Here is a 19,344-nt window from a genome sequence, read left to right as displayed (position 1 = left end):
CTCTATATCTCCGATAATAAAATGAGATTGAAATGATCTAAACATATAATGCAATGCTGAATGTAAAGTTTCTGGAAACAAACGCTCCTCAAAAGATCCTGAGGATCAGATTTGAGACTCTAAAACATGATTGATGAAGAATCAAGTAAAGCTGAGCTGCTTCAGTCCAGGAAGAGTTCATCTGGAGATATTACTGACCTTATTCTGACCTTTACTTGATCACAATCAGGAAAGATTTGACACCAAGCAGCAGCTGAAGCTGGACATCTGTACAGTTACACTAAAAGAGCTTTGACTGGACTAAAAACTATCAATCAGAGACAGAAGACATGGAGTAGACCTGAGTTTGCTGACATCTCTTGCTTTAATATGGGAGTTTGGTGGACACACGACCGTTGACATTGAGAAGTAAAGTTATTTGGAGTGATTTCTTCTTCCTCAAGTCTTCTGATCTCCCTCTGTAGGATCATACGGTAAGTTTCATGTTTTTTTATGCTGTCTGCAGTGTGTCAAGAGCAGACCGAGACCCTCCAGAGCAGCGCGGGTTTTTCTTTCTGCCAGTGGAAGAACGTTCAGTTCTGACAGCATCATCAGGGTTTTACCGCGGTACGGTGTGACAGGTGACTGAAGACAGCACAGGAGCCAAACGAGCACTAGAACAAACTCCACTAAACATACAACAGTCGAAGTGTGCTTTAAACTGGGAACTGTTTACTATACTGTTCTCCCAGCATGCACAGCGAGTATGTCCAGCGCTCTCACTCGCTCATTTGCTAACAAGGCTGATTTTAAAATGATCTAAACGAGCAGAATAATCAGCGTGAGCAGCAGACAGCACTGCTGTGTGTGTGTGTGTGTGTGTGTGTGTGCTCAGGTGAGACGTTACCTTGACGGTCATCTCGGCCACAAAGATGGCAGTGAAAACGTAGTTAGAGATGGTGAGGAAGACTCGCTCCTGACGGGAGAAGAGAGGGTCAAATGGAGAACAGAAACAGAACGAGTGTTACAGCAGCGTGAGCTAATGATACAGCAGCGCTAGGAATGACTTTCACAGCGGGCTGAAATATGATGCGATTATCTGCTGGAAATGTCACATTCACACGGCTGAACCGCTTTCATTCAACACCGAGGAGACTCTACAGAATTTCAGAACCGTACCAGACTGCCCTGATGGATTCTGGGTCTCTCCAGAGCCACTGTGATGCAGTTGAGGAAGATGAAAGCCAGAACCACATAGTCAAAGAGTTTATGAGCGATGATCGTCTGACACAGCTGACGAAACCTGCAGCGAGACCAGCAGAGAGACAGAGAGTTTCAGACCGTTTCCACTCAACACTCTTCAGTTTTGTGTTTGGCTCTTTGACTCTTTCTAGTCTAATTTATTTTTGACATTTTCGAGGTCTCAAGGGTAACTTATGAAATTATAACTTAAACTGCACATCAAAATCTAACACTAAAACGAAATTGTGGACATTTTTATTATAATTGATAAAAAAAACAGTCACCATTCAATCACAGTCTATTTTATCTGAAATCACTTTATCTGAAATACATATTGTATATCTGTGTGTGTGTGTGTGTGTGTGTGTGTGTATAAATATTTGTATTTATATAAAATTAAAATGTCATATACAGTCATATATAGATTTATATCATGTTGAAATTTAAAAGTTCCTGAAATGTCATAAAAAATTATATTTGCATACTTGCAATGTGATGATCAACCAAAAATAATCAAAAACTAAAAAATTTTGACACCTAAGTTGAAGTAAAGATACTATGTCAAACATTTAAAAAAAAAAAAAAAACACATATAATTGCAGTTGAGTATTTAAAAGTTTAAAAAATGAAAAACTTTTCTAACATTTTTATTATTTGACCTCTTGAAATCAAGAGGTAGTAGAGATTTTCTCATTCAAGATAAAAAAAAATGTAACATCCTGTCATTATTTACTCAACCTCGTCTTTTGGAGTCACATAAAGAAAAAATAAAAATACTATTTTCCGTTTTAAATAACTGAGAAACAATTAATGTGATATGACAAACATACTTTGTACTTTTAAAAAGTATTTTTTCAGCGTAACTGAAGAAAAGTACAGTCTTGTTCAAAATAATAGCAGTACAATGTGACTAACCAGAATAATCAAGATTTTTAGTATATTTTTTATTGCTACGTGGCAAACAAGTTACCAGTAGGTTCAGTAGATTGTCAGAAAACAAACAAGACCCAGCATTCATGATATGCACGCTCTTAAGGCTGTGCAATTGGGCAATTAGTTGAAAGGGGTGTGTTCAAAAAAATAGCAGTGTCTACCTTTGACTGTACAAACTCAAAACTATTTTGTACAAACATTTTTTTTTTCTGGGATTTAGCAATCCTGTGAATCACTAAACTAATATTTAGTTGTATGACCACAGTTTTTTAAAACTGCTTGACATCTGTGTGGCATGGAGTCAACCAACTTGTGGCAACTCTCAGCTGTTATTCCACTCCATGATTCTTTAACAACATTCCACAATTCATTCACATTTCTTGGTTTTGCTTCAGAAACAGCATTTTTGATATCACCCCACAAGTTCTCAATTGGATTAAGGTCTGGAGATTGGGCTGGCCACTCCATAACATTAATTTTGTTGGTTTGGAACCAAGACTTTGCCCGTTTACTAGTGTGTTTTGGGTCATTGTCTTGTTGAAACAACCATTTCAAGGGCATGTCCTCTTCAGCATAGGGCAACATGACCTCTTCAAGTATTTTAACATATGCAAACTGATCCATGATCCCTGGTATGCGATAAATAGGCCCAACACCATAGTAGGAGAAACATGCCCATATCATGATGCTTGCACCTCCATGCTTCACTGTCTTCACTGTGTACTGTGGCTTGAATTCAGAGTTTGGGGGTCGTCTCACAAACTGCCTGTGGCCCTTGGACCCAAAAAGAACAATTTTACTCTCATCAGTCCACAAAATGTTCCTCCATTTCTCTTTAGGCCAGTTGATGTGTTCTTTGGCAAATTGTAACCTCTTCTGCACATGCCTTTTTTTTAACAGAGGGACTTTGCGGGGGATTCTTGAAAATAGATTAGCTTCACACAGACGTCTTCTAACTGTCACAGTACTTACAGGTAACTCCAGACTGTCTTTGATCATCCTGGAGGTGATCATTGGCTGAGCCTTTGCCATTCTGGTTATTCTTCTATCCATTTTGATGGTTGTCTTCCGTTTTCTTCCATGTCTCTCTGGTTTTGCTCTCCATTTTAAGGCATTGGAGATCATTTTAGCTGAACAGCCTATCATTTTTTGCACCTCTTTATAGGTTTTCCCCTCTCTAATCAACTTTTTAATCAAAGTACGCTGTTCTTCTGAACAATGTCTTGAACGACCCATTTTCCTCAGCTTTCAAATGCATGTTCAACAAGTGTTGGCTTCATCCTTAAATAGGGGCCACCTGATTCACACCTGTTTCTTCACAAAATTGATGACCTCAGTGATTGAATGCCACACTGCTATTTTTTTGAACACACCCCTTTCAACTAATTCAACTAATTGCCCAATTGCACAGCCTTAAGAGCGTGCATATCATGAATGCTGGGTCTCATTTGTTTTCTGAGAATCTACTGAACCTACTGGTAACTTGTTTGCCACGTAGCAATAAAAAATATACGAAAAACCTTGATTATTCTGGTTAGTCACATTGTACTGCTATTATTTTGAACAAGACTGTAAAAGTATTCATACAAGAACTCAAATTACAGATTAAGCGTAGAAGGGAGTACTATTACTCAAATACTTATAGCTGTGGAAACCATTGTTCTGAACAGAAGGAGAGTCGTACAGTGAGTACATACTTGTTCTGAGGAGAGAATAAGTAAATGGACCAATCCTCTCTCTTCTCACACCAGTCCGGACGATAAACCTCCATCATCTTCTGGATACGGAAACACAGGCTCTGCGACACACACACACATGCACACACACAGGACTCTGGTTATGTGAGATGAAGGCAACTCTTTCCAATTTATTTTCAATAACAGTTTCATTTTCCCTGGGAGACGTTTCCAATAAACTGAGTAAAATATGAGAATTAATACATCCGTATGACATCCATATTCATGCAAGCGGACAGCTGCTGTGACTCAGGCTATTGTGTTTGCTGTCATTGTTAATAATGAGCTTCTTCAGGTTTTTCATCCTCCACACACACACACACACACACACAGTGTCTGTGAATCTACCGCTTCAGTATTTCACTTATGAGACGTTTATTAAATGCTAAACTGAGCTGAGTTTCTCCTCAGTCGTCTGTCAGACGTGACGATGTGCCGCTCAGCAGAGAAACTCTAATGATACGCTCAGACTGACTCACAATAGCGTTTTAGAATCACTTCACTGAGAGGAAGAGCTTCCTAAAGGACCTTTAAAATTGTGAGAGAGCATCAAGCCTGAGAGGATCTGTAACTTTCATGTGCTGCTTCTCAGAGAAAATCATCTGAAATTAGTATAATGGATCCAACAGCAGAGCTGAGAGAACCGAACACTTACTAAAGCATCAGCGCATCTCTCTGTCCACCTCTCTGTACATCTATCAGCCTATCTATCCACCTGCCTATACATCTATACATCTATACATCACATGCCTATACATCCATCCATCCAGTTTATCAATCTTTCTGTCTATCCAGGTTCCTATCTATCTATATATTTATCTAATGTTCTATCTATCATCTACCTGTCAAACCACCTCTCTTTCTGTCTATCTATCTGTCTATCTGTAATAAGAGGAACACTTTCTCATAGTAAACCTTAAGCCTAAACAACAAAACTTAAGTAACACGATTTTGTTCTGCACTCACATATTCGTTGTCTTCTTCTAGGTCATTCTTGTTTTTGCGTGCGTTGAGCTGTGGATAAATCTCTCCCAGCAGGGGCCCCTGAGGACCCGGGCCCTTCCCATTACAGTCCTGGTGTTCTGCAGACACGCTCTTCTTCCGGACCAGCGGGGGGCGCTGCAGGAGCTCGGGCAGCTCGAGTGAGAGAGCGCGGCGGTGGTGGCGTGACAGGAAGGGCGGGTGTGGCAGGAGAGACTCGTGTTCGGCGGGGTGTGAGTGAACACCACGGACCCGTAAGCTCCCCCCGATGACCCCTCCAGCCCTCAGGCCACGGGCGGAGCGACCCGCACTGATCCAGCTACACCTCCGGCTCCAGGACGGCTGAGGGGGAGGACGCCCCCAGTGGTGGTAATGGGAACTGCGGCTGTGTCGCTAAAGAGAAAGAAGGAAACTAATAAATTGTTTATGGCCTGTGGCTGAAAATCTTAAGAAGTTAAGAATTTTAACATAAATTCCAAGAATTTGTAAGACTGCGATTGAAAAATTCTTAAAAAAAATTTCAAATATTTTCTTATGAACATCTTTTGTGTTATCTGATTTAAAGGTACAGGTTGTAGGACCTGCAACTAGAGGGCGCACTATCAAAACAATAACAATCGCATGGTTTGATGACGCTAAGGAGGAGCATGGAATGATGGGATTTGTTGTCTTCTACCCAACCGCTGACGGACATCAATCAGACGGAAAGATAAATCATGGATTTAATGCAAGTTCAACGATTTGCGCCAGTAGATTACATACAAAGTCAATACAAAGACGCGATCAGACTATTGATCAGACGTGATGCCCCGCGTTTGGCGTGTACACCCCATAATACTAATCTTGTTGATCGTTATAATAGCATAAGATTTCTGTAAAGATACAAATCAAAACAACTCACCTGTCGAGTAAAACACAAGCGAGATCGGAATCTCTTTCTAGTTAAAGTTTGTCGCGAAACTACTTCCGCATTTGTCCATGACATTGTTGTCATGTGGTTTCTACGTCAGTTAAGGCAGTAACTAAGGGTAACTAACGTGATTGACAGGTGACTGCACTGCCCCATGTCACTGTTTAAAATGGGAATTTTCTCATGATTTACAAGTAGTTGAAAACATTAGCGATATTGTTAGTAATTAGCTGGACAAAATATATAACACTAGCCTAGAGGTTTTTGGATATTTTACTGCAAATGTCCAGTACTTGTCAAAGTCTCGCCAGTCAATTAAATAAAAACAACTCAAAGGCCCTGTTTTTGCAGATTTATTGTACCTTTGTGGATTTAGGACGAAGATATCCTAATTTAAGACGTGATTTACAATTATTTTTAAGAAGGTTCTTTTCAAGAATTTGAACAACTTTAAGAGAAAAGATAAAAAAATGCTAACTAATTATTTTTGGAAACACAAAATATATATATTTTTTTTTATTATTGCAGTTAGGAAGAACTGTATTCATGAATGCAAGCGTTTAAACACTGCAGATGAGTTGACTTCACACAGTCAGGTGTGTGTGTGTGGTAATTGCAGTCGTGGTGTTTCTGATCTCGCTGACTGCTTTTGCTCATTTTTAGCAGCATGAGCCGTAAAAGCAGTTGCCATAGAAACTTGTGTTCTCCAGCGCCAAGCTCCCGTTTTGACCTGATGCTCACGACACATCAGCGTTCATCAGACCGTCAATGAAGTGACACCAGTTCAGGTATCATCATAGACGAGTGTGCAATCAGCTTCTATCTGAACATTTACAGTGTTTTACAGTGTTTTACCATGTTTCCAGAGACTCTTTCCCACCACAGTCTCCCGACGGCACGTGACTTCAAGAACAACAGCTCAACACACTATATTTAACCAAAGAGGCTCGCGCTCGTCTCTCTTTCGATACATATGGCTGCCTCAATTAAAAGAGGGGTTGCTATGGAAACCCCAAAAGCCTGCACATTATCAAGAGAATTTTGGTCTCTCGCAAACACACACACACACACAGTTTTGCTTGAGGTATTTTCAAATTCCAAACATTAATTTGCACTAATGTTTCCTTGACTCACTGCATCCACACACACACATGACGTGATGTCACTGAATCCTTCATGGACTGACCAGAGACGAGGATCTCCTGCCCAGGCAGATGGTTCTGCTCTGGTGGTGTTCCTCTGAGAACTCGGTCCTGGTCTTCTCCTCCTCCAGCGGCGCCAGATCCAGATGCCCATTAGGAGTTAAAGATGACAGCTTTGGATCTGGAGGAAGGAAACAGCAGTCATCCAAAGCCAAGAGCAGATCTCTGGACATCAACACACGTTGTGTCTCCTTCATGGTTCCCTGTTGAGCTTCAGGCCCTTTACAGCCACAGAAGCTCGGAAACTGGAGTACTTACAGTCCATCAAAAGCGTCAAACAATCCCACAGGATTAAACAATAAAAGACGCTCGGATTTCACCAGCTCTAACCTGTTTAACATCTCAATCAAGAGCAACAACACTGCTCGAGTAGATTCACATGTGATGTTTGCAGGACATATAGTATTTTTATGCTTTACATTATTTCCAGGACTCAGTGTGCACAGGTTTGAATATGAGTCCAAAAACAAGACAGACACATAGTTGGAAGAGATGCAGTTCAGTCCGAGTTTTTCAATGTTTCATGGACTTCATCTACACTAAGTACAATCTTTTGATTCGATTGCACACACATCTGTTCCTCACAAGCTTGTAACCATTCATGAGGAATGAAACATGACATTGAGCTGAATATGGTTAACAGGTAAAATAATGAGAGTGAATGTGCAGGGATCATACCGGAGGACGTGAGCGAGTTTTTGTGCTGTTGACTTCCATTGGTGGAGGATTCTTCATCATCATCAGAGTACGAGCGATTGGCGTCACCCTGAAACACACGGCTCACATCAGAGAACACAACAGCCCACTAACAGCAACTCAAACTCAAACTTACAGAGTCAAGATTTACAGAAATAGAGAGTCTGGTCAGGACGAACGTGACCAGCTGCACAAACCAATCAAAAACAACCCAATTAAGATCCTGTTTTTTTATATTTAGCTTGGTCTTTAAGTCTAAATCTCTTTTTACAATAAAGAGGAAAATATTAACTCCAAAGATAACACTTTACAATAAGGTTTCATTTGTTAACACTACACATGAATTAATATGAACTAATGGTTGAATTTTACCGCATTTATTAAACTTAAGTAATGTACATTTTATCATTTACTAATACATTAGTAATGCACTGTGAATTAACATGAAGCAAGAGTGATTCATATTATGAGGGATTAATTAAATACTGTAAAATTTATATTTCTACCTGTTTAGCTAATGCATTAACAAATATTAACAAATGACTGAATAACTGTTTTGTTTCCCTCCACACATCTAATGATGAATTAGTATTAGGTATTTAAATTAAAATAACACATAGAAACTACTCTACTCTAAACTACTCATTCATTCATTCATTCATTCATTCATTTAACCAGGTAAAAAAAAAAAAAACATTTAGATTACAATCTTGTTTACTTGAGTGACCTGGCCAACAATTAACATAAATATACAAGCTTACATCAAAGCCACAAAACACAATCAAAGATCACAACAACAATTTACCAGAGGATAAAACACAATTTGTTAAAAGTAGCTTAAAGTCATTTAATGGAGGAAGCATGGTCAACTTTATGATGTTTTGAACACAAGAAAATGATATAACAGAAAGTTTATAGAATCAGACTAGCACTGGATCAATGAATCAATGAAGCACTGGAGAGTGTGTGTTTGTCACCTCAGCCTGAAATCCCTCCACCAGAATGGCCACCAGCAGGTTAAACAGCACATAGTTCCCAAACGTCATCAGAGCCACGAAGTACAGCGCCACCAGAGGAGACGTGGAGGCCATGCCGTTATACAGCACCACGTTCCAGTCCTCCTGAGTCAGGATCTGCACACACACACACACGCGGCTGAGGAGAGATTTCTGTGTGTGTGTGTGTGTGTGTGTCTCTCTCTCTGTACCTGAAATACAGTGACGATTGCCCACAGCAGAGAGTCAAAGTTCTTCCTGTCTGGAACCGTGTCTCCGGTGTCTGTCTTCAGACTGAACTTACAGCCAAATATATGCATTCCCAGAATACTGCAGACACACACACAGAGAGAGAGGGAGAGAGGGAGAGAGAGAGAGACGTTGGTTTCGGAAACACTCCAGTAATCAAGTCCCATTACTCTCAAGCTGACACACACACCTGAAGATGAAGATGAAGAGCATCAGCAGCATGCAGAATGTGGCCACATTGTCCATGGTCTTCATCAGAACCACCAGCTGTCTGCGCAGCGCAGGCATGAACCGAACCAGCTTCAGGACCCGCAGCAAGCGGAAGGTTCGGAGCACCGAGAGACCGCCGTCAGACTGACCCACGATCTCACACACGCTGCGAACGGGATGCTCATGTTTTAGTGACAGCACTTCTATTCTTTTGAGCAGTCAGTTTGTTTTGTTGAAGTTTAGTGAAATGATTCCTCCACAAGTTACATGATAACGTGCAACATTTCATTCTGAAGCTATATTTACAAAACTACAGGCAAATGTGCTGCTAAAAACATGATTACGTTTTCTCGTCCATACAAATCAAGACTGAGAGTTGAACTGAAGTCATTAAGTCACTTTTGATCAAAAATAACGGTAAAGACATTTATAATCTTTTCATCTGTGAATCCTGAAAAATTTAATATATCAGTTTCCACAGAAATATTGAGCAGCACAACTGTGATCAACATTGATAATAATCAGAAATGTTTCTTGAGCAGTAAATCATCATATTATCATGATTTCTGAAGATCATGTGACACTGAAGACTGGAGGAATGATGCTGAAAATACAGCTTTGATCAAAGGAATAAATTACAGTTTAACAGATATTCACATAGTAAACAGTTAATTGTAATAATATGTAAAAAATATTTCTCATCTTGATCAAATAAATGCAGCCTTGGTGAACATAAAAAGTCATACCAACCCCAAACCTTGACGTGTGCTTTAAGGTGTATTAACCTCTTAACAATACTTTAAATGTAAAAGAAAAGCATCAGTAGGCGTTCCACTGGTAATTACCTGATGATCACGATGATCCCATCAAAGATGTTGTATGGATTGCGCAGGTAACTAAAGAAGCCTAATGCTGTGAGCTTGAGGATCATCTCCAGAGCAAACATACTGGTGAAGACGATGTTACAGATCTCCAGAACATTAGTGAGCTCCTCCGGCTGAACACACACACAGAATGAGAACATGAAACACAACATTAACTGAAATAATGAAGAGTACCGATGATGAGACAGAGACGTCAACTTGTCCTCACGTTCTTCAGCTCATTCAAGAATCACTGGAAGAACACATGGACGGCAAAATCACTTGATATCAGCAGGTTAAACTTGGTTGAAGGTGGGAATTTAACTACAGTAATATCATTACATCTATATAATATACACTGAATCTATGAGATTGTGTGTGTGTGTGTGTGTGTGTGTGTGTGTGCGTGTGTGTGCGTGTGCTCTTGTTTTTGTCTCATATCCGGACACAACTCTGTATAATGAGATGGGTATGACACAGGTATTACAAGGAGAGGGTTCTTATGAGGACATAACCCATGTCCCCATTTTTCAAAACACTTATAAATCATACAGAATGAGTTTTTTTGAGAAAGTAAAAATGAACAAAGTTTCCTGTGAGGGTTAGGGTTAGGTGTAGGGTTGGTGAAGGGAGATAGAATATACAGTTTGTACAGTATAAAAACCATTACACCTATGGGATGAACACACTTTTCACAATAACAAATTTTTAAAAATCTGACCTGCTCATGGTGTTCTATGCCCATGCTGATGGTGTTGATGAGGATGGCCACCATGATTCCTCTGTTAAAGTATTTACTTTCCACAATGCTCAACAGTTTGACCCTCATCTCCATCCACAGCTCTTGGCTCCGCCCCCGACTTGCCCCCTCTTCCCTTTTGCACCTCTCTGTCTCATTGGGTGCCTCCTCCTCTGTCTCCTGATTGGCTGCTGAGGCATCAGGTGCAGCTCCATCTGAAGTGCAGTGAGAGATTAGCTTAGAGCTGCATGCATCCCTACATTCATCCTTCCATCCCATCCACTCCCTCTTTTCCTCACCATGTTGTTGGAGGCTCTTCTCTCCTCCATTGATGTTTGTTTTCTCATGTGTCTGCTCCTGTGGTTTGCAGCAGAGCGTCCTGAAGAAGGCAACGGTGTGTCTGCGCACCTTGCGGAGGATGTGACAAACGAGCTGGAAGATCTCCTCATAGCAGTCGCTGGGTTCGACCAACGAGGCCAGCGTGCTGGAGGACAGATGGGCAGCTCGCTGCTCCTCCATCAGCTGATGCTCACGCTGTTTGGTCTCTGAAAACTGAGTCGCTATGACGACCAAACACAGGTTTATCATGAAGAACGAGCCGACCTGTGGAGTTACGCAAAAGATTCAGAGACAGAAGCACACTCCTCACTGCAAACACCAAACAGTTTTATTGCAAACAAACTTTTTTATTGCATTCACAGTTAATATCCTCCAGTCTCACTGCATTCCAAGCACACTTCTGACTGTAAACATGCACCCAGTCTCTCTACATACACTTATCTTACTGTAAACAGTCACACATCTCATGGTAAACACTCACTCATCGTACTGTAAACACACTTATCTCACTGTAAACACAATCATCACACTGCAAACACTCACTCGTCTCACTGTAAACACTCAATCACTCATCTCACAGTAAATACACACTCATCTAACTGTAAAACACACTCATCTCACTGCAAACACTAACTCATCTCACTGTACACACTCACTCGTCTCACTTTAAACACTCACTCATCTCTCTTAAAACACTGTCATCTCGCTGCAAACACTCACTCGTCTCACTGCAAACACTCATCTCATTGCAAACACTCACTCATCTCACTTCAAACACACACTCGTCTCACTGTAAACACACATTCATCTCTCTTAAAACAGTCATCTCACTGTAAACACACACTCATCTCACTGCAAACACACTCATCTCACTGCAAACACACACTCATCTCATTGCAAACACTCACTCATCTCACTGCAAACGCACACTTCTCACTGCAAACACTCACTCATCTCACTTCAAACACACACTTGTCTCACTGTAAACACACTCATCTCACTCCAAACACATACGCATCTCACTGCAAACACATTCATCTTGCTCCAACGCACACTTATCTCACTGCAAACACTTACTCATCTCATTGCAAACACTCACTCGTCTCACTTTAAACACTCACTCATCTCTCTTAAAACACTGTCATCTCGCTGCAAACACTCACTCGTCTCACTGCAAACACTCATCTCATTGCAAACACTCACTCATCTCACTTCAAACACACACTCGTCTCACTGTAAACACACATTCATCTCTCTTAAAACAGTCATCTCACTGTAAACACACACTCATCTCACTGCAAACACACTCATCTTGCTCCAAACACACACTCATCTCATTGCAAACACTCACTCATCTCACTGCAAACGCACACTTCTCACTGCAAACACTCACTCATCTCACTTCAAACACACACTTGTCTCACTGTAAACACACTCATCTCACTCCAAACACACACGCATCTCACTGCAAACACATTCATCTTGCTCCAACGCACACTTATCTCACTGCAAACACTAACTCATCTCACTGCAAACACTAACTTGTCTCACTGTAAACACTCACTCATCTCACTCCAAACACTAACTCATCTCACTGTTCACACACACTCATCTCACTGCAAACACTAACTCGTCTCACTGTAAACACTCACTCATCTCACTCCAAACACTAACTCATCTCACTGTACACACTCACTCGTCTCACTTTAAACACTCACTCATCTCACTGTAAACAAACAATCATCTTACTGCGAACACACTCTCGTCTCACTGTAAACCGACATTCATCTCTCTTAAAACACTCATTCATCTCACTGTAAACATTCACTCATCTCATTGCAAACACTCACTCATCTCACTGCAAACACTAACTCATCTCACTGTAAACACACTCATCTCACTCCAAACACACACTCATCTTGCTCCAAACACACACTCATCTCACTGCAAACACACACTCATCTTGCTCCAAACACACACTCATCTCACTGCAAACACACACTCATCTTGCTCCAAACACACACTCATCTCACTGCAAACACACACTCATCTTGCTCCAAACACTCACTCGTCACACTGTAAACACTCACTCATCTCACTGCAAACACACACTCATCTCACTGCAAACACACACTCATCTCACTCCAAACACACACTCATCTCACTCCAAACACACACTCATCTTGCTCCAAACACACGCTCATCTTGCTCCAAACACACACTCATCTCACTGCAAACACACACTCATCTCACTGCAAACACACACTCATCTTGCTCCAAACACACACTCATCTTGCTCCAAACACACACTCATCTCACTGCAAACACACACTCATCTTGCTCCAAACACTCACTCGTCTCACTGTAAACACTCACTCATCTCACTGCAAACACTCATCATCTTGCCTCATTGTAAACACACTTTTCACAGCAAACACACTCATGACAGAAAAGATAGCACCATCTGCAGGATTATTATGGGATGACTACATTATAATGAAGGAATACGACATGCTAAGTCTAATACATGTATCTATTAAACTCTCTAAATGCATTCATAAACAGATAAAAGATTATTAAACAGGCCTGGAGCACCAACAGAATTAATCACTGGCATGTCAGATTAAACACTCTATACTGATCTTTTAGAACAAACTCATAAATCTGTGTGAGTTTGTGTGTGAGTGTGTTTGTGTACTTACTATAATCAGCAGAATAAAGTAGATGAAGTTGTAGAATGAGTGAGCATCCATGACGTAATACATGATTTCCACCCAGCCCTCCAGAGTAATAACCTAAACACACCATCATTTGCAGAAAAACACTTCAAACAGTTCTTTGGAAATTAAGTTCGCTTCCAATAAGTTCACATTAAACACAAAGAACATCAATCAGCTGGATGACTGTTTTCACAAGTTCTACGTTGGAAATGAGTTTACAGCAGATACCTGAAATATAACGATCCAGGCGTATCCGATGTTGTCAAAGTTGATGGCTCCTTTGTGTGGGTTTCTGTGTCCGGTGTGGCAGCGTGTGTAGTATTGGTTCCAGTTGACACAGAGCCCGGGGACGATGGAGCTGGCGTTGAGAAAGGGTTCGGTCACGAGGCCCAGAGCCTGATGGTGCAGGAGATCATCCACGTCCAGACAGCACTGATGTCCCGCCACACGCCGCGCCGGCACGTCACCGCACGACATGATGCCGTTATCCTGCGGCAGAGAGCAGATGAAGGGCCTCTCGTCATCCTCATTGGGAGAGTAATACGGAGCAGGAAGTGCCACACCTGTTGAGCTGAGAGAAAGAGGAAGTACATTAACACATGATCAATGTGTCCAAAACCTAGTCAGGTGCTTTACTGCCTACATACACTGCAAACGAAGACTTTGTTACTTTGTATTTTTGAATTATTTTTCAGTACAGATATCTAAGTGTTTGTCAATCAAGATCCTGCAAACAGGCAATGTACTCACATCGTTTTTTAAAGTTAGGACAAAGGTGTTTTTGATGTTTATGAAACAGCTTTTTTTATATTTGATATGTTCTCATAAAGTTGCGGGAAAACATTATTAGAACAACATTCTCGGAACATTATCTGAAATTATTATGTAACCTTTAAAAACATTTTTACATTCTTAGAAAATTAAATGTAATCATTCAAATAACATTAGAATAATGTTGTAAGAAAGTTTTTTTTAACCTTTAAGTAATGTTATAGTCATGACGAACTGGACATTTCAGTCTTTTAGAAACATTTCAAAACAAACCTCCTGCAATGGTTTTATAACCTAAATTTGTTACCTGGGAAAGCAAAATATAATATATTACACCTTTCTAAAAAAGTTTCTTTCTAAAAAAGTTATTATGCTAAAAAAAGAAGGAAAGAAAGAAAGAAAAGCCGAGTTTGCAGCATCTCAACTGATATGGACCCTGATTTGGGGAAAACTCTACCTAGGGAGCATGCTGCTAATTTAACAACACGAACGTATAAAAATACACAACATACACAAATATTGTGTAAAATTAGAAATTTGCATCGGCATGATTATTTTTTTGGAACAGCCTTCGATTTAAGAGACTAAAGATGCTCCCTACCTAGGCTGCTCACTAGGTTTTGGAACAGAGCCGCAGCCTTCATCAGATATGTGTTAACATTGATTTAGAGTACATCTCTGACATATAAAGACCAGGAGCGCAGAAGCACACACAGACGTCTGGTTTAACAGAGCTCAGAGGGTCAAAGGGTTTATTGGTTCTCGTCTCTATGATCATAAAGGCCACATTCAGATGCTTTTAATAAACTAAAGAGCACATCAGTGCAAACGCACAGATCAAACACTGAGAGCAAATGAAATGGTATTTCAGAAGATTAGAGAGGACAAACATCATCAAAGAGAAGCTGAGTGTTGATTCATTAAACAACAGAGATCTGTAACATCAGCGCAAACAACCGTAACAATCTGTTAGAACCAACACGCTCCGAAACAACAAATCACACAACACGGATTCATATACACTGCCATTCATAACTTTGCACCAGTAAGATTTTTTTAAAGGAGTTTGTATTTTTATTCAGTGAGGGTGCATTAAATTGACCAAAATTGATAGTAAAGACGTGGATAATCTTACAAAAGCTATTTTACATGAATTTCCAGTTTAATACTGAATTATTCATTACAAATGACATTATCAGAGTATGAGTTTCATCTGGAGAAAAGCATCTGCTAAAATGAATAAATGTAAATGAATGAAATGATGCTGAATATCAGAGATTTACTGCACACACACACACACACACACACACATATATATATCCTATACAGTTTAAAAGGTTAGAAATTAAATTGTTTTAAAAGTGACAGTAAAGAAATTGATAAAGTTACAAACGATTTCTATTCCAAATAAATGCTGTTTTTTAATCTCTGAATGCTAAAAAATTAAATGTATCACAGTTTCCACAAAAATATTGTGCAGCACAACTGTGTTCAACATTGATAATAATCAGAAATGTTTCTTGAGCAGTAAATCATCATATTATTCTGATTTCTGAAGATCATGTGACACTGAAGACTGGAGGAATGATGCTGAAAATACAGCGGAGCATCACAGAAATACATTACACTTTAACACAGATTCACACAGAAAACAGATGTTTTAAATGATATTTCATTGTTTTTTATGTGTTTTTGATCAATTAAATGCAGCCTTGAAACAGACTTCTATTAAAAAAACAAATGTAAAGCCAGTGAATAAGTGTATTAATTAGAGCTTTTCTTCTTGTGATCTCTGCTGGTTTCAGTCAGTCATCATTAAAGCTGCTCGGAGCTGCTGTTCTCCAGTGTGTTGGGTTCAGAGGACTCTGCTAAAGACCGAAGGGACAGAGATGGGTAAAAATAGAGCAGAAGTAAGACAGGAGATTACCTGCAGGAGACTGAAGGGAACATGGGAACAATATTACTACACTACTACTAAAGAGTACGTTCTTGTCCAAGACGCCTCAAACAAGACTCACAACAGAGTTGAGTTAAAGGAATCTTTCCATAAAAAGTGAAGATTTTGTCTTCTGCAGATGTTAACTGATGGACTGGAGAGCTGTAAGATAACTAGTGGATTAGTATGGTGTTTTTATCAGCTGATTTCTGGGTGAATTATTCCTTTAGATTTGCAATGAAATGCAAGGAGCAGCAGATTTCTTTCTTCTGCATTTGTTAGAGAACTGTTTATTCTAGATTGATGTTGTTCTCATCCAGATGTCTTCATCAGGTCCTGCGTGTCAGATGTGTGTCGTGAACTACAGGTGCAGCTGACTTCACAGTCACGCTGAAGTGTTTATTCTGGAGACCGCTGTTTTCCTGAGCACTGAAACACACACCGTCCATCATCACAGCCGCCACATGCGTGACATAACAAGGTCAGAGCCGTAATTCTCCCAGCAGCCCCTGCTGCGCCCCATCACTCATCACACAGAGGAACATTAGAGGAACCACAGAGAGAGAGAGAGAGAGAGAGAGAGAGAGAGAGAGAGAGAGAGGGAATCTCACATTTCAGCCCGGAATCAACAGGAAGAAATATGAAAGCATATTTTACCAATTTTAGGATCATTAAAGTCAAGTCAAATTTATTTGCATGCCAAAACACACGTTTCAAAGTAGCTTTACGGAAAATCATTAAGTTCATATTTTTAACATCATCATATCTTATAGATGCATTAATCAGATCACAGCTGAACGATAATAAAGTCCACATTCATGCGCATAGGAATTGTTCACAATAAAATCAATAACATGCATTTAAAAAAAACAGACAAAATGATCGATTTTCTAAATGCATGTTATTGATATTATTGTGAATGATTCATTTGTGCACGTGTTTTATTGTTTTGACCTCATTTTTATTGATATCATAACTGGATCTATTGAAATAAGATATGGTCAATGTATGACAGACTTGTCCAATAATTTATTCTGCATAAACTCTTAAACTTAAAACTGTAATAATTAGATGCACAGAATCAAGACCCGCCCTATTTCTTTATTTATTTTTGATCTGTTGCATCACAATACGAAAGAAAAGATCAGCACTACTTTTTTTTTTTTTTCATATTGCAGGAGTGATTTGTGAGGATCCACCAGCCAAAAGTGTTTCCTACAGCTGATGAAACTGTATTGACACAACTGAACCAAACAGATGACAGACTGTAACGCTGGACGCTTTGTGCTCTCTAGTGAGGGATCTACAGTGCGCACTAATGAGGGAACATCACGACAGCTTCATAAATATCTCCAACCCTCCTGAGGCTCAATAAACGTTGTGAGTTTACACTGAAAAACTGTAGACCAGAAAGATCAGCACGAACATCAAGACTGAGGTTCAAACCCCAGAAGATCCTTCAGAGATTCACCGCTGGAGATCAGAGAGTGATCATATAAAGCAGAAGCTCACGATCCTTCAGAAACCAGGACCAGACCACGAGCAGCAGGATGAAAACCAGCCCTGAAAAAGCTACTGATTGACACTGACATCTCTAAACGTGACTATGCAAGCATGCAATATCACTCATAAAAAAACAAGCCTAAAATGTCATTTTGAAAATAAAAATTCTCCGAAATGTATTTTCTCCATCAAGAAAAAAGAGGAGATAAATCTTGCTTGCGATTGCCAGACGTCTCAAATTTAAGCTTCTCTCTTAAAATTACACATTTTCTGCCCAACCTGGCAACCATTCTCTCTCTCTCTCTCTGCATTAGAGAAAACACACTGATGATCAGAAAATCAAGCTGGAGTTTAGTGAACTCTACTGAGACGTTCTGCTCCAAACACAGTGTCACACATCCAGTGTTCATTCAGACGCTCAATCTGCCATCAAACCTTCTCAGTGTCCAACTGTAATAAATCCAAACAGGATCTCGACTGTCTCGTTTGAGACTGAGGGTGAATAAATGCAGTGTGTACGCACCTCTGTGCCACAATACAAAGCCTTCTGTTGTTGTTTTAATAGAAAAAAAGCGTTATTAAAATTAATTAATATTAGGAAGCTTTTGTGAGAAGCTTTATCAGTTTTCATAAATAGAAGGGTTTGTTTATATTTCTGATAATAAAGTAAAACAGGTTAAATAAAGCATGTGTGAGTCAAAATTCTCTTGATTTGAGCTTATAGATGAAACTACAGCAATCTTGTTCAGTTATTGCAATTATAATTTTGAGCAAAATAACTGTGATTATCAGTTTAACCACTATGAAGCATGACTAAAATGTGTTTTTGACTAAAACTAGACTAAAATTCCACACTTTTCACCCCCCCCAAAAAAATTAATAAATCAGGTGACTCACAGGGTGAAGTTGTCTGGAGGATAGCAGCGGTTTCGCAGAAGTCCAGCCCACAGCTGCACACCGATGATGCCGAAGATGAAGAAGACGAAGAAGCAGAGCAGCAGCACGTTCCCCAACATGGGCAGTGTGTCCAGCAGCAGACTGACCAGGATCCTCATGCCTGACACACACACACAACACCACAATAAACACCAACAGCAGCCCTTACTCAAATCATTTCCATCACACAAACTACAATAAACCATGGAGTTACAGCTTCACATGCAAATGAGCTCCGTTTGGGGACGAACTTTCCAGCAGCAGAACTTTCTGACATGAAGACGACGCTGTGAGAATCTGTCAGGCGTTTCTCTCCTCTGATCTCCTCACTAACAGAGCGCAGGTGAAGTAAAAAGCATCTAAATTACGAGCGAATCACTTCCAGCCCAACTGAAGAAACTTCA

General features: G+C 40.0%; 1 protein-coding gene across 2 annotated transcripts in view; it reads right to left on the bottom strand.

Moving 5' to 3' along the window:
• cacna1ib (calcium voltage-gated channel subunit alpha1 Ib) overlaps positions 1-19,344 on the bottom strand; it is a 45,143-nt gene that overhangs the window by 21,450 nt on the left and 4,349 nt on the right. The window contains exons 4-18 of one of the 2 annotated variants that reach the window (XM_026260774.1): positions 18,902-19,061; positions 14,023-14,365; positions 13,777-13,869; positions 11,035-11,338; positions 10,718-10,950; positions 9,979-10,130; positions 9,114-9,299; positions 8,887-9,004; positions 8,657-8,812; positions 7,662-7,749; positions 6,968-7,104; positions 4,857-5,264; positions 3,852-3,952; positions 1,159-1,282; positions 887-955 (exon numbers count right to left, since the gene is read on the bottom strand). In XM_026260774.1, the coding sequence (XP_026116559.1) occupies positions 887-955; positions 1,159-1,282; positions 3,852-3,952; positions 4,857-5,264; positions 6,968-7,104; positions 7,662-7,749; positions 8,657-8,812; positions 8,887-9,004; positions 9,114-9,299; positions 9,979-10,130; positions 10,718-10,950; positions 11,035-11,338; positions 13,777-13,869; positions 14,023-14,365; positions 18,902-19,061 (2,672 nt within the window). Of the gene's footprint in view, positions 1-886; positions 956-1,158; positions 1,283-3,851; positions 3,953-4,856; positions 5,265-6,967; positions 7,105-7,661; positions 7,750-8,656; positions 8,813-8,886; positions 9,005-9,113; positions 9,300-9,978; positions 10,131-10,717; positions 11,339-13,776; positions 13,870-14,022; positions 14,366-18,901; positions 19,062-19,344 lie in introns of both variants that reach the window. The other variant, XM_026260772.1, reaches the window with a different exon arrangement.

Source organism: Carassius auratus, unplaced genomic scaffold (assembly GCF_003368295.1).
Source record: "Carassius auratus strain Wakin unplaced genomic scaffold, ASM336829v1 scaf_tig00215630, whole genome shotgun sequence".
NCBI lineage: Eukaryota > Metazoa > Chordata > Actinopteri > Cypriniformes > Cyprinidae > Carassius > Carassius auratus.
This window is presented reverse-complemented; position numbering and strand designations above follow the sequence as displayed.